This window comes from Diabrotica virgifera, chromosome 4 (genome assembly GCF_917563875.1).
Source record: "Diabrotica virgifera virgifera chromosome 4, PGI_DIABVI_V3a".
Taxonomy (NCBI): domain Eukaryota; kingdom Metazoa; phylum Arthropoda; class Insecta; order Coleoptera; family Chrysomelidae; genus Diabrotica; species Diabrotica virgifera.
The window spans coordinates 126977968-126993636 of NC_065446.1; the positions used below are offsets into that span (position 1 = coordinate 126977968).

Below are 15669 nucleotides of genomic sequence, written 5' to 3' on the forward strand. Positions count from 1 at the left end.
GATCGAGTATGATAACTGAACGTATTACAGGAATTATTGAGCTTGAAAAACCGTTTTTCCCATAAGAAATAGATTTGATTATACTTATGAAGCCTATAACTTAAAAATTCGAATTTTCCCAGATATAAGGTATACACCGTTAGACGCGTCCTGAGTCCTTCTACAAACGCTCAGTTATTAGCGCAATTCGTAGGTTGAAATTTTGAGTAATTGTCGAAAAACCAAAATTTTCAAAGTTTAATTTTTCAGTTTTTTGGAAATGGCGAGCAGTGTGTATGTCTCAGCTTGATCGCTTAGGCGCCACTTGAAAGCTTAACTCAACCCTATTGATTTGGTGTATTTGCGGTTTTCCTGTCTTTCCTTGAACCCAAGATATATACGCCCACAATATATGCTATTTTGTATCTACCTAGTCCTCTAGCTGGCTTACGGGTAGTCAGAAGTCAAAAATTAGACCGGTTCTGAATCGGCCCTCACACCTTCTTGAAACACAGAAAAAAAAATTCAGATCGGTGTAACTTTTCCACACACATACATACATATCCACAAACATTTTCCATTTTTTAAATAAAAATTGAGTCATATTTCTGAGCTCGATAACTTTTGAATGGTATAACCGATTTTCAAAATTAAACATGCGTTGGAAAGGTAATGATCTGTGCTATCAGAAGCCGCAAAGGTCCGGCTTAAATTTTTGAAATTTTTGGGAGTTTTGGGGACGAGAACGAAAAACAGGCTTTAAATGGGAAGGGCCGTAAAATCCACACCCTTGGACCAAAATGGAGAGGTAACATATGGATGGACGAGTCTTTTCCTAAACTTTAAGATGGGATTTGGCCCAATTTTCAATTCAGTCAGGTTTAGAAAATCGAAAATTTCGTGTATATATAGTGTCGCTTGTAGGGGTGTTGTGCGCCACTGGTGAGAACTGTCGTTCTCTGTGGATATAGTATTTATACTTTCCGTTGACACTTGATCCTATATATATTTTTAATTATTGAATGGTTCAATTTCAATTTGTATTTTGATTTTACTGATTATGCCGCCCCACTTGTGACGCCGTAGAAACGGGTTTTTCCAAAGAATAAAATTTGCTCTGTTGGGTACCTACGAGGTACCTCTTGACGAAGATTTAGAACACATTCTATTTTAAATAATTTTGTTGGCATTCATTGACTGCAAAAGGAGTAGAGTAGAATTCCCAGTAACAAAAAACAACATCTTCACTAACATCGTCGATATCTACCTACTGTTGAACTTGTAGGTAAAATATTATTCCTAAGAGCTTATAACATCTCCTTGTTTTAACTGATTGTTTAGTTGTAGTTAGGTAAAATATGTTAATTTTGTGATTATTCTGATTGTTGTTTTGGTGTAGTGGGACAGCTAGAAGCACGTAAGTATTTTTATATGTTTTGTAACTTTATTAAATTCTTAAGTAGGTATAATGGCCACGTTCTCCTATAATAGACTAGTAAAATACGGTACACTACACGTTAATCAAAATGTAAATTCGTACAGGTTGAAACAAATTTTATATCAAAGTTTAGGTGAGTACAAAAGATATTTTCAAGAAAGTATCCAAATTATATAAGGCGATCATTGTTTAAATAATTAAAAAGGGGTCATTTTTGCAAATTATGTAGGGGAAAATCGCCAATGATGGCATAGTGCCTATGATGGCATAGTGAGTGTATTTTGAAACACAGCCCACTTATTCTGAAAACTAATGTATTAGTATATGCTAGATAGTCGGTTTGTAGTTTCAGTTTCATATAATAGGTCTTGGGCCCACATATAAAATTATTATTTATGACCACACCGTTGAAACTTTTTGTACTTGTTATTTGGGTGGAGTCGGACAAATTTGGAGTTTGGCGCATTATGGTAGTGGGGCGTTTGTCTGTCAAGCGGTGACGAAGTTGTCAATTTTATGCAAGAAAAAAATTTATAACCACATTGGTCATTTTATTTTAATCAATGGTTTTTATCATATAAACAGCGAAAACAATTTTGTCGAACAAAAATATTGGGCCATATGACGCGTCGGACACGCTAAATATGTCAAATTTATGAAAAAAATAAATTTATTACCACATGGATAATTTTAACTGAATCTACCATAAAACCTTTTTACAACCATTTAATAATAATAGTCTCCCGTTTTATACCGCTCACGTGGCTTTGGGAGTATAGCAGGGTAGTCTGCTATATCTAGGGCCTACGGTATACAAGGAAGGTAACAGGGCCAGTGCTACGCTTCAACCGCCTATTATTACCCCTGGTTTTACCCAAGGTACAAGGAGTTGTACTCATTTTATTCAGGCTGAGTCAATCTGGGGCCTATAAGCATTTTAAAAATGTCTAGTTGTTCTTGCCGGCGGTAGGATTTGAACTCCGGACCACCGGCACGCTAGCCTAGCACACTACCACTCGGCTACGCCGGCCCTATTTACAGCCATTTTTCCGACAAAAATAGGAGGTTATAAGTAATTTTATTCTAAATAAAAAAATCTAAGTGTCGGACAAAAATATTGGGGCAAATCGACAGTCGGAGAAAAAATTTAATTTTTATTAGTAAACTATACTTTTAAACTATGCTGGGTTCGTGCAGCACTTATCTTCCCAGCCATTTTTCCGACAAAAGTAGTAGGTTACAAGTAATTATATTCTTAAACAAATGTTGGGGCAAACGAACAGAAAATTTAATTCTTTTAGGCTATTGACGAAGAGGTATTGTCAAAAAAAATTTTAAAACAGTTTTTCTCGGTAATATTTGAATCGATTTAGTTGAAAATTGGTACACACACGAAGTACATCATTTAAAAGGGCATGACGTAGAGCTGTACCCAAAATTTTCCAAAAAAAATTTTCCGTCAAGAAGGAAAATTTTGGAAAAATTGTGGTCTGATAATTTGTGTACATACTCCTTGAACAATGACAAACATCGTTCTGTAGTTTTTTTTCTCGAATTTAAACAAAAATTCCGACACAAGTAGGACGTTATAAGTAGTTATATTCTAAATCAAAAAATCTAAGTGACTTACAAAAATATTGAGGCAAATCGAAAGTCGGACAAAAAATTTAATTTTTATTAATAAACTATACTTTTAAACTATGCTGGCTTCGTGCATCCCTTATCTTTACAACCATTTTCTCCGACAAAAGTAGTAGGTTACAAGTAATTATATTTTTAACTAAAAAATGTAGGTAATTGTCTGACAAAAATGTTGGGGAAAACGAACAGAAAACTTTATTCTTTTAGACTATCGACGAGGAGGTATTGTAAAAAAAATTTTTAAACAGATTTTCTCGGTTACTTTTGAATCGATTTAGCTGAAAATTTAAGTACAACATTTAAAGGGCATGACGTAGAGTTGTACTCAAAATTTTTCAAAAAATTTTTCCGACAAGGAGGAAAATTTTGGAAAAATTGTGATCTGGAAATGTATGTACATGCTCCTTGAATAATGACAAACATCTTTCTGTAGTTTTTTTCTCGAATTTTTAAAAAAAATTCCGACAAAAGTAGGAGGTTAAAAGTAATTATATTCTAAATCAAAAAAATCTAAGTTTCCGACAAAAATTTTGGGGTAAATCGACAGTCGGACAAAAAATTTAATTTTTATTAATAAACTATACCTACTTTTAAATTATGCTGGGTTCGTGCATCCCTTATCTTTACAACCATTTTTCCGACAAAAGTAGTAAGTTATAAGTAATTACATTCTTAAACAAAAAATGTAATTGTCTGACAAAAATGTTGGGGCAAACGAACAGAAAACTTAATTCTTTTAGGCTCTCGACGAGGAGGTATTGTCAAAAAAAAATTTAAAACAGTTTTTTTTTTTCGGTTACATCTGAATCGATTTAGCTGAAAATTGGTACATACACTAAGCACAACATTTAAAAGGGCGTGACGTAGAGTTGTGCCCGAAATTTTCCAAAAAAAATTTCCGACATGATGAAAAATTTTGGAAAAATTTTGATCTGAAAATTTGTGTACATACTCCGTGAACAACGACAAACATCGTTCTGTAGTTTTTTTTTCTCGAATTAAAAAAAATCCGACACAAGTATCAGGTTATAAGTAGTTATATTCTAAATCAAAAAATCTAAGTGTCCTAAAAAATGTTGGGGCAAATCGAAAGTCGTACAAAAAATTTAATTTTTATTAATAAACTATACTTTTAAACTATGCTGGGTTCGTGCCTCCCTTATCTTTACAACCATTTTTCCGACAAAAGTAGTAAGTTATAAATAATTACATTCTTAAACAAAAAATGTAATTGTCTGACAAAAATGTTGGGGCAAACGAACAGAAAACTTAATTCTTTTAGGCTCTCGACGAGGAGGTATTGTCAAAAAAAATTTTAAAACAGTTTTTTTTTTTTCGGTTACATCTGAATCGATTTAGCTGAAAATTGGTACATACACTAAGCACAACATTTAAAAGGGCGTGACGTAGAGTTGTGCCCGAAATTTTCCAAAAAAAATTTCCGACATGATGAAAAATTTTGGAAAAATTTTGATCTGAAAATTTGTGTACATACTCCGTGAACAACGACAAACATCGTTCTGTAGTTTTTTTTTCTCGAATTAAAAAAAATCCGACACAAGTATCAGGTTATAAGTAGTTATATTCTAAATCAAAAAATCTAAGTGTCCTAAAAAATGTTGGGGCAAATCGAAAGTCGTACAAAAAATTTAATTTTTATTAATAAACTATACTTTTAAACTATGCTGGGTTCGTGCCTCCCTTATCTTTACAACCATTTTTCCGACAAAAGTAGTAAGTTATAAATAATTACATTCTTAAACAAAAAATGTAATTGTCTGACAAAAATGTTGGGGCAAACGAACAGAAAACTTAATTCTTTTAGGCTATCGACGAGGAGGTATTATCAAAAAAATTTTTAAAACAGTTTTTCTCGGTTATTTTTGAATCGATTTAGCTGAAAATTGGTACACACACTCAGTAAAATATTTAAAAGGGTATGATGTAAAGCTGTACCCAAAATTGTCCAAAAAATTTTTTCGACAAGAGGGAAAATTTTAGAAAAATTTTGATATGATAATTTGTGTACATACTCCTTGAACAATGACAAACATCGTTCTGTAGTTTTTTTCTCGAATTTAAAAAAAAATTCCGACACAAGTAGGAGGTTTTAAGTATGTAGTTATATTCAAAATCAAAAAATCTAAGTGACTGACAAAAATATTGGGACAAATCGAAAGTCGGACAAAAAATTTAATTTTTATTAATAAACTGGGTAATAAACTTTTAAACTATGCTGGGTTCGTGCATCCCTTATCTTTTCAACCATTTTTCCGACAAACGTAGTAAGTTATACGTAATTACATTCTTAAACAAAAAATGTAATTGTCTGACAAAAATGTTGGGGCAAACGAACAGAAAACTTAATTCTTTTAGGCTATCGACGAGTAGGTATTGTCAACTAATTTTTTAAAACAGTTTTTCTGGGTTACATTTGAATCAATTTAGCTAAAAATTGGTACACACACTAAGTACAACACTTAAAAGGGCATGACGTAGAGTTGTACCCAAAATTTTCCAAAAAAATGTTCCGACAAGAGGGAAAATTTAGGAAAAATTATGATCTGAAAATTTGTGCACATACTCCCCGAACAATGACAAACGTCGTTCTGTAGTTATTTTTTTCGAATTTTTAAAAAAATTTCCGACGAGGGAAAATTTCCAAAAATTTTTCTAAAATTTTGGAAAGTTCTCTACGTTACGCCCGTATAAATATTATAAGGAGTATTTCTACAAATTTTCAGTTTGATCTATGTAAAACCGAGAAAAATTGTTTATAGTTCGCTTTGGCCTCATTGATGCTTATTATTTTTTATATCCCAGAGAACGGCTGTTCCCGTACATGCGACACTATATATACAAGAAATTTTCGATTTTCTAAATGTGACAGAATTGAAAAAATTGGGCCAAATCCAATCTTAAAGTATAGGAAAAGACTCGCCCATCCATATGTCAACCATCCATTTTGGTCAAGGGTGTGGATTTTACGGCACTTCCCATTTAGGGTCTGTTTTTCGTTCTCTTCACAAAAACTCCCAAAAATTTCGAAAATTTAAGTCTGACCTTTACGGCTTCTTATAGTACTGATCATTACCTTTCCAAAGCATTTTTAATTTTGAAAATTGGTTATACCATTCAAAAGTTACCGATCTCAGAAATTTTATTCAATTTCTATTTATAAAGGGGAAAACGTTGTATGTGTGTATGTTTGTGGAAAAGTTACACCGATCTGAATTTTTTTTCAATGTTTCAAGAGGGGGTCAGGGCCGATTCAGAACCGGTGTAGCTTGTGACTTTCGACCACCCCTAAGCCAGCTATAGGACTTGGTAGGTACAAAACGGCATATTTTTTGGAGGTATATATCTTAGGTTCAAGGAGAGACAGGAAAACCGCAAATACACCAAATTAATAGCGTTGAGTTAAGCTTTCAAATAATGCCTAAGTGGTTAGGATCAGAGATACACACGGCTCAGTACAGCTGAAAAACTGAAAAACTAAACTTTGAAAATTTTGGTTTTTCGACAATTACTCAAAATTTCAACCTACGAATTGCGCCAATAACTGAGGAGGACTCTAGAAGCGTCTAACGATGTATACTTCATATCTGGGAAAATTCGAATTTTTAAATTATAGCCTTCATAAATGTGATCAAATCTATTTCCTATGGGAAAAGCGGTTTTTCAAGCTCAGTAGTTCCTATAATACCTTCAGTTATCATACTTGACCTTGGATGCATCAGACACTACTTCTCAATACGTTTCAAACTCATATTTAGTGAACAAAATCGGTTATACCGATTAGAAGGTATCTAGTTCCAAAAGTATATTCCGATGGGTGAGTTGCGGAATTTAATTAAAAATGGATATAATAAAACAAACGGTAATTTTATTTTTGCAACGAAAATGTGTTCATTTAGGTCTCTCGGAGAGGGTCGCGTCGGTATGTGTGAATGGTTCGCATGCTGCGTAGTGACTAAAGAAAGCAACCACAAAGGATGATAATGTTTGTATTCCTTTTCCCCTGACCAGATGATCACATAAATCACTATCAAGTCTGGCGTCTACTTTTACGGTTTTAAGAAAAACAATTTCGAATGCATAGCTAGTGTTGACACATTAACTGTCTGATAAAATACTTAATTAATGAGGGTGCAGTTTGTTGCCGCATAGACGAACAACAGATGTCACAGGGTAAGGCCATAACCTTCGTATTTGAATATGCAGTTTGAATGACTAACGTTGTTTTGTTTTTGAGAAAAAATATTAAAATTACAATTAGCAAAAATAGTAATTAAAGCGTATCGCTATACACCCCCTTCTGAGAGACTAAAACGATAGATTTTATTTTTATTTAGCGTATGGCTTAAGTACAGTGGAACCTCGATAACTCGGATTAATCGGGACCACGACCGATCCGGGTTATCGAAAATCCGAGATAGCCGGAGAATATGGTAAAAATTAATAAAATACGGTATACTTACAGATAAACTCCGTTAGAATTGAAATAACATGAAATATTTTTATAAATATGCACAGTACATATTACCTACTCATTACAATTCTAAAAAAAACACCAAACCCAAACAATACAAGACACACAATACTAAAGACCATTGTTTATAAAAGAATTTTTTAAATAGTCTTTCCTAAACAATGCTGACAGTTTGAAATAACAAGGAATAGATACTACAGACAGCTGGCTGTTGTTTCTGCGGCGTGTACTATGAGTAATTTTTAATCTCGTGTTCAAATTACACACATAAGTACACGACACAGAGAGTCTAGACACATTATCTCTCAAATATTATATTACATACACTTTTATTGTTGAAAGGATTGTCTGATAATTAACTATTTTGATTGGAAATAAGCCACAATTAAATTGAAAAATACAAAATATTGAAAATCAAAATGTTTATCTGATGAAAATCGGTCCGGGTTAGCCGGACTTCCGGGTTATCGGGGGCCGACTTATCGGGGTTCCACTGTATATCACAGAATATATTTAGATTTATGCATTATACAATGCATCACAAACAGATGTCCAATTTTTTTATATATTCGATTGACCCTTCGGTTGCCATTACAAAGTCTATAGGGTCGCCTGTGTATGCTCTGCGTGGGCAGTCCTGAACAATGTGACTGATCGTCTGTCTTGCAGCGCCGCAGTCACAAGAAGGCGAGGGGAGTTTACCCCATCTGTGGAGGGAGTCGGCGCATCTTCCACAGTTTGTTCGAATTCGATTAAGGGCTGCCCAAATCTTACGGGGACGTTCAAATTCGCCAGGTTTTCCTATGATGTCCGGTAGACTATGGTAATGCGGATCTGTCCTACTTTCCCAATCTTCTCTCCATCGGGTATTTAAGTCAAAGTTGGATTGCTGCAATGCTTGAGCAGATTGTAGAGGGGGTAACCTGGATCGGAGACGGTTTCCAAGAATATCGGGGATGTCGTTGTGGACTAGAAGCTGGCGACTGTCCATTATTTTGTTATATTCTTTAACCAATGCATGTTCGCGGCGTAGGTTGGGTGGTGCTATATTACTAAGGGTAGGTAGCCACATTGTAGGGGTGGGCTTAATTGTGCCTGTTATCATACGCATAGTACGGTTTAGTTGGGTGTCGACCAGGTGGGTATGCCTGCTATTTAGCCACACTGGAGCACAGTATTCTGCCACCGGATATATCAGGCCAAGAGCAGAGGATCTTAATGTTGATGCTGTGGACCCCCATGTAGTGCCGCAGAGTTTCTGTATTATATTGTTGCGTGTTTTCAATTTTGCTGCTGTTTTCGTCAGGTGTTCTCTGAATGTGAGCGTTCTGTCTAGAGTAACCCCAAGGTATTTCGGGTATTTATTGTGTTTTAACAGCTTGTTATTAAAATACACTCGCAATTCTCTGTTTGCCAACTTGTTGTTTAGATGAAAAGCTGATACTTCAGTTTTTGTAGTACTTGGCTGTAGTCTCCATTTCTTAAGGTATTCGCTGAGGATGGATAAGTCATTCGTGAGAGTGATTTCTGTAGTTTCTAAAGATTGATGGCTTGTTGCAAGGGCCCAGTCGTCAGCATATCCAAACTTCCGAGATTCGGTTTCAGGCATGTCAGCAATATAGAGGCTGAAAAGTAAAGGGGCAAGGACAGAACCCTGTGGAAGACCATTGTTAAGTTTCATCTGTCTACTCGTCTCCTTTCCCATTATAACCTGGAAGGCTCTGTTGGTCAGCATGTTGTCAATGAGGTTAATTATCTTTCTGCAGGGGATAATGCGGGCCAGTTTATATATTAATCCCTGTCTCCAAACAGTATCATATGCTGCTGTTAGATCTATAAATACTGTTGCTGTCTTTTGTTTCTTTTGAAAACTAGCTTCTATAAAAGTTGTTAATGACAGCACTTGGTCCGTACAGCTTCGATGAGGGCGGAAACCAGCTTGTTCAATGGGGACATTTTCTAGTATCCTGTGACTAATTCTGTTGAGGAGAAGCTTTTCTAATAGTTTATATACCATGCTGAGTAGAGCTATGGGGCGGTAGTTTTCTGGCTTATCGTTTGATTTGCCCGGTTTCGGAATTGCAATTATCTTTGTTCGCTTAAGTGAGAAAGGAATGTTACCTGACTGAAGTATATCATTAAAGAACATTGCAAGCCACTGTTTCGTGTATGCACCACTGTGTATCAAGAACTCTGGATGGATACCATCAAAGCCAGGTGCTTTACCTGATTTCATTTCTTTCAGCGCATGTGTGATTTCAGAAATAAGTATTCTTGCTGAATATTCGGAGTTCGTTCTGTTCATTTGTTTTAATTCCCTTAAGTCTCTTTTCACGTTGGTAGTATGTGTTCGATCTCGTGGAGCTCTGGATAGAGATACTATATGGGAGGCAACCTTGTTAGGAGACATTTTAGACTCTGTGGATTCCAGCTGGTTAGCTCCTCCAATTTTCCGCAACAAGGACCATGCCTGCCGGCTTGATTTTTTGAAGTCAAGGTTTTCGACAGTCTTTGTCCATTTTTGGCGTCTAGCTGTATCAATGTTGTGTAAAAGCTCATCGGCTATTTCTCGGTCACCACTTTCGAGAAACTTCGTGTATAAGTCTTCACATGTTTCAGTCCATCCAGGCACATATTCTTTGCGATACCCCCTAGGGATGGTTTTCTTGGCAGTGCTTATTACTGCGCCCACAAACCTCTCGTAATGTTTGCTGGTTGGAGGGACCCAGCTCAAGGTCCGGTCTAGTTGTTCAGAGAACTTCTTCCAGTTTGCTTTTCTAAGATTCCACCTGGGTCGAGGATATGATCTAATTATTGGAATTGATATTCCGATGGTGATAGATAATATATAATACGATAGATAATATAATAGACGATAGAGATAAAACGATAGATAATATATAATATATACAAATTACATATAATGAAAATTGAAAATAGGAAAAAAAAATAATGCAAAGTTTATACAAGGAGAAAGAAAAAAATCACTTGATTCACTTGGAACTAACATTTTCTTGGTAAGTTCCAGTAAATCTTGCTTTCCTCTTCGGTCTGTTTTTGTTTTTTTTGCTGGTCATTTCTTTTGTTTCGTGATGGGTAGAGTCGTGAAGTTCGTAAGCAGGTTTCAATCTGTCTATGGAAATTGTTGATTCCTTCCCGTTTATATATAGCCTTTTTTTCTATTCGAAATGTCGAATAAAGGCCTCTCCCATTTCTCGCCATTCATCTCTGTTGTGTGTGAGGCGTTTCCACATTGGTCCTGCGACTCTTCTGATGTCATCGCTCCAGCGCATTTGAGGTCTTCCTCTTGGTCTCTTCGCTTCGTACGGTCGCCAGTTTCCAACTTCCTTGCTCCATCTACCATTTTCGAGACGTTCGTTGTGTCCAGCCCATTTCCATTTTAATTTAGCCGCTTGTTCCACGGCATCCCTTACTTTTGTTTTGTTTCGGGTTGCTTCGTTTGTTTGCCGATCTATTAGTGAGATACCAAGCATCTGTCGTTCCATGGCTCTTTGAGTTTTTCTAATCTTGTCCATGTTCATTTTTGTGAATGTCCAGGTTTGAGCTCCGTAAGTGAGAACGGGAAGGATACAAGAATCGAACACTTTGGTTCGAAGGTATTGTGGTATCTTTTTGTCTTTTAGTATATATGAGAGTTTTCCGAATGCAGCCCATCCCATTCTTACTCGTCTGCTTATTTCGGTAGTTTGATTTTCTTTGTTTACCTTGATATTCTGACCTAGATATATATATATTCTTTTACATGTTCCACTTTTGTTCCTTGGATGGTTATCGTTGGTTGATCATCTTTGTTAGACATTAGCTTAGTTTTGCTCAAGTTCATTTTTAGTCCTTTTTTTAAGGATTCTCTATGAAGCTCATCGATCATCACCTGCAGTTCTTTCCAGCTGTCGGCTATTAGTACCACGTCATCTGCATATCTTAGGTGGTTTAAATACTTTCCATTTATCGAGAGTCCCTTTGTTTCCCAATTTAATGATTTAAAGATGTCTTCAAGTGCGGCAGTAAATAGTTTTGGAGATATGGTGTCTCCCTGTCTTACTCCTCGGTTGATTTTGATTGGCCTAGTTTTCATGTCGTTATCCATCGTGACTACCATTTCAGCATGTTTGTATATATTATGTATTAATATCCTATATCTAGAATCGATTCTGCTATTGACTAGTGCTTCCTCAATAGCCCATAATTCTATGCTGTCAAAAGCTTTTTCGTAATCTATAAATGCTAAGCAGATTGGTAAGTTGTACTCGTTAACTTTTTTCATTAGGAGCTTTAGTGTGTGAAGATGGTCGCATGTACTGAAGCCAAAGTCCCGTTTACCCGGACTAAAAAAGTCTTGTCATCTCGCTTAACAACTGGAAAAGGACCGTGATATGGGTTTTCTAAGCTGCTTTTGATTGTATCACGGCAGATGAAAACGTGAGAGGTGGTTTTCATGTCTTTGAAAATGAAGGTACTTTTGGATCCATGATGCGACGGTTGCGTAGGACGGAGGTTTGCGAAATGGTTTCGAAGTGTTTTTAAATAAATGTGAGCATTGTCGTCGGTGTTTCTTTGTGACGAAAACAATAGTTCACCTGGCAAACACAATGGTTCTCCGTACACGAGTTCGGCGGCGGAAGTACCTAAATCTTCTCTCCACGCTGCTCGTATGCCCAGTAACACTGAAGGTAGGCTTTCGGTCCATCGGATGTTTTCATGACATCGAATTGCTGCTTTTAACTGTCGATGAAACCTTTCTACCATACCATTTGCTTGCGGATGATAGGCGGTTTTCCTTAAATGGGAAGTTCCAGTTAATTTGCATAATGACTTGAAAAGATGCGATTCGAATTGTCGGCCTTGATCTGTTGTGATGCGCTTGGGAGTGCCGAAACGAGCTATCCAACCAGAAAAAAATGTTCTGGCTACTGTGTCGGCTTCTTGATTAGGCATCGGGAAAGCTTCTGGCCAACGTGTGAAACGATCGACACATGTTAAACAGTATCTGTTTCCTTCTGAAATCGGAATCACTATAATGTCTATGTGGACATGTTCGAATCGGCTGGAAGGTGGTAAATAACTTCCACTAGGTGAAACAATGTGGCGCGATATTTTCGCTTTTTGGCACTGTAGACACGCTCGAGTCCATTTCCTCACATCTGATTTAATGGATGGCCAAACATATCGCTGTGTGATCATCTTCACAGAACTGTTGATTCCGGGATGTGCTAGGTTATGCATGGTGCGAAAAATTGCCATTCGAAGTGGTTTCGGTATAAATGGTCTGGCTGTAGATGTTGCTATGTCGCAGTACAAACTCACGTTTTGCTCGGAAAAACGTATTTTCTTCATTTGTAGTGATGTTTTCTCACTTAAGAAAGTTTGCAGTTCTGGATCAGTTTCTTGTGCGAGAGCTAAGTCAGTGATGTCGATATCTTTCTTGATGCTATCGACTCGAGATAGTGCGTCTGCCACAATATTTGTTAAACCAGAAATGTGCTGAATGTTAGTGCAAAACTGTCCTATATAGTCTAAATATCTAAACTGTCTAGGACTACATTTATCTAGCTTCTGAGTAAAGGCGAAGGTGATTGGTTTCTGGTCTGTGTATATCGTTATGTCCTTGCCTTCGATCATATGTCTGAAGTGTTTTATGGCTAGATATATAGCTAATAGTTCTCTGTCGTATGCACTATATTTCTTTTCGCTAGGTGAGAATTTCTTAGAAAAGAAAGCTAAAGGTTTCATACCTGTATTCGTTTTTTGTTGTAGTACAGCTCCCGCACAAAAATCAGAAGCGTCACAAGTGATGGAGATATCAACATCGTTTACAGGGTGGCTCAGTAAAGCAGCGTTAGCTAAACTGTTTTTGCAGTCGTCAAAGGCTTGGATTCGCTGTGGTGTCCATTCGATTGGTGCTTTTCCTTTGACATTACCTTTTAGGGCATCATGTAGTGGTGCTTGTAGCTCAGCTGCATTGGGTATGAACCTTCGGTAGAAGTTTAACATACCTAGAAATCTGCGTAGGTCTTTCACTGTTTTTGGCTGAGTGAAATTCTGTACAGCTGCTACTTTTTCTTGTGGAGGTGTGAGTCCTCCGTCTGATACTGTGTATCCCAAAAAGGTAATCTCGTTTTTGCCGAATTGACACTTCGCTGGATTTATCGCAACGCCAAACTGCTTGAGCCTTTTGAAAATCTCTTCTAAATGCGACATATGCTGCTCTTTGGATTCTGATGCAATGAGAATGTCATCGATGTAGGCGTAGGCGAAGTCTAGACCACGTAAAATCTCGTCTATGAAACGCTGGAATGTCTGTCCTGCGTTTCGTAAACCAAAAGGCATATATAAGTATTCGTACAGCCCAAATGGTGTGGTAACGGCGGTTTTTGGTATGTCATCGGTGGCTACTGGTATCTGGTTGTATGCTCTCACTAAATCTATTGTAGAGAAAATTGTCTTACCAGCTAGCGCCTGACCGAAATCTTCGATGTGCGGAATTGGATATCGATCTGGAACTGTTTTTTGGTTGAGACGTCGATAATCTCCGCAGGGTCTCCATTCCTCACCTTTCTTCGGGACCATGTGCAGTGGAGTAGACCAGTTACTTTTCGATGGTCTTATGATGCCTAGCCGTAGAAGATTTTCGAACTCTTTTTTAGCCCATTGCAGTTTGTCAGGTGCTAATCGTCGAGGCTTCGAAAAAACGGGTGGACCTGGTGTTGTATCGATGTGGTGCTTCGTTTGATGTTGAATGTCTTTCACGATACCGGCGGGTCGCGTGATTTCCGGAAATCGTAGCAGCAGTTCGTGGTAACGCGACGCTTCCGCGATAGTCTTTATGCTGCCGTCGAAACACTCTTTAACGAGTCCCTTTGTTCGAAGGGTTGTCGTACTGTCTACTAAGCACTGGTTAGCAATGTCCACTAGGAGCGCGAAATGGGAAAGAAAATCGGCTCCGATAATGGGCTTTGAAATGTCCGCCACTACGAATCGCCACGTAAAATCACGCCGTAGTCCGATGTTTAATGTCAAGTTCACATAGCCGTATGTCGCGATTTTAGTGTCATTGGCCGCGTATAGTTCGTATGAAGTCTTTTCGCGTGCACCCCGTACATATTTCCGCGGGAAAACGCACAGATCGGCACCGGTGTCGACTAAAAACTGTCTTTTTGTATCATAGTCTGTTACGTAAAGGCGGCGAGACTTTGGGCTTCGATCGGATGCCGCATCTACCGACTGCCCGCGACGTTTCCCTGGTGCTTGCACGGAGGAGAGCACTTTTGAGCCTGGTCACCAAAACGGTAGTGGTACCAACAAATATCACTATTACGTTTCCTGCTGTAGCTCCTGTCTCTAGGATAAGGTCTGCCTCTTGAGTTGCTGCGGTTTCGACGGTATGTGTTAGCTTGTGCTTGAGTATTTGACAAGCTGGATAGCTGGATTTTCATTTCAGCTAATTCGGCTGTCAATTTCTCTATGGTACTTTCAAGAGCGTTAGAAGCTTCTGAAATTTGGGCCCTAGGAGCTATCGCTTCAGATATTGTGTCAGCTAGCTCGGCAACTGCGTCCAAACTAGCTTTAGCTTGAGTAGCTAAAATAGCCTGTGTAGACGCTGGCAGTCTACCTAACCACAGAGACCTTACAATATTTTCTGGTACCGTTGTGCCTGCTAAAGACTGTAAATGTCGTAAGAACTGCGAAGGTCTTCGATCGCCCAGTTCTTCATGCTCGAGTAGTCTTTTAATCTTTTGTTGCTGTGATGCACTAAGTCTCTTAATTAATTCTGATTTTAATTTTTCATACCTCTCTGTGGCTGGTGGTGAAACAATGATGTCCCTTACTTCTAATATGTAGGCTGTGTCTAAATTGGCAACTATATAGTTGAATTTGGTTGCGTCACTTGTTATATTTGCCAGTGTAAATTGGTTTTCTACTTGCAGGAACCATATTTCAGGATCGTTGGGCCAGAAAGGTGGGATTTTAACTGAAATCCGATCCACTGAGGCACTGGTATTGGTACTGGTGTTAGCGTCCGTCATTTTCGATATTCACTGTATTTAAAAAAAACCGGCAAAAATGTAATATTATTAACACTAACTCTTTTTTAAATTTT

The 15669-nt window shown here is 37.5% G+C and overlaps 2 protein-coding genes across 3 annotated transcripts in view; one reads left to right on the forward strand and one right to left on the reverse strand.

The window, feature by feature from the left end:
• The first annotated feature begins 1165 nt into the window (after positions 1-1165).
• LOC126883910 (uncharacterized) overlaps positions 1166-15669 on the forward strand; it is a 132748-nt gene continuing 118244 nt past the window's right edge. The window contains exon 1 of one of the 2 annotated variants that reach the window (XR_007697750.1): positions 1166-1396. The gene's annotated coding sequence lies outside the window, so the exon portion shown is untranslated. The remainder of the gene's footprint in view (positions 1397-15669) is intronic. The other variant, XM_050649624.1, reaches the window with a different exon arrangement.
• On the reverse strand, positions 14786-15595 carry LOC126883657 (uncharacterized). The gene has a single exon (XM_050649312.1). The coding sequence runs from the start codon at positions 15593-15595 to the stop codon at positions 14786-14788; it is 810 nt and encodes a 269-aa protein (XP_050505269.1).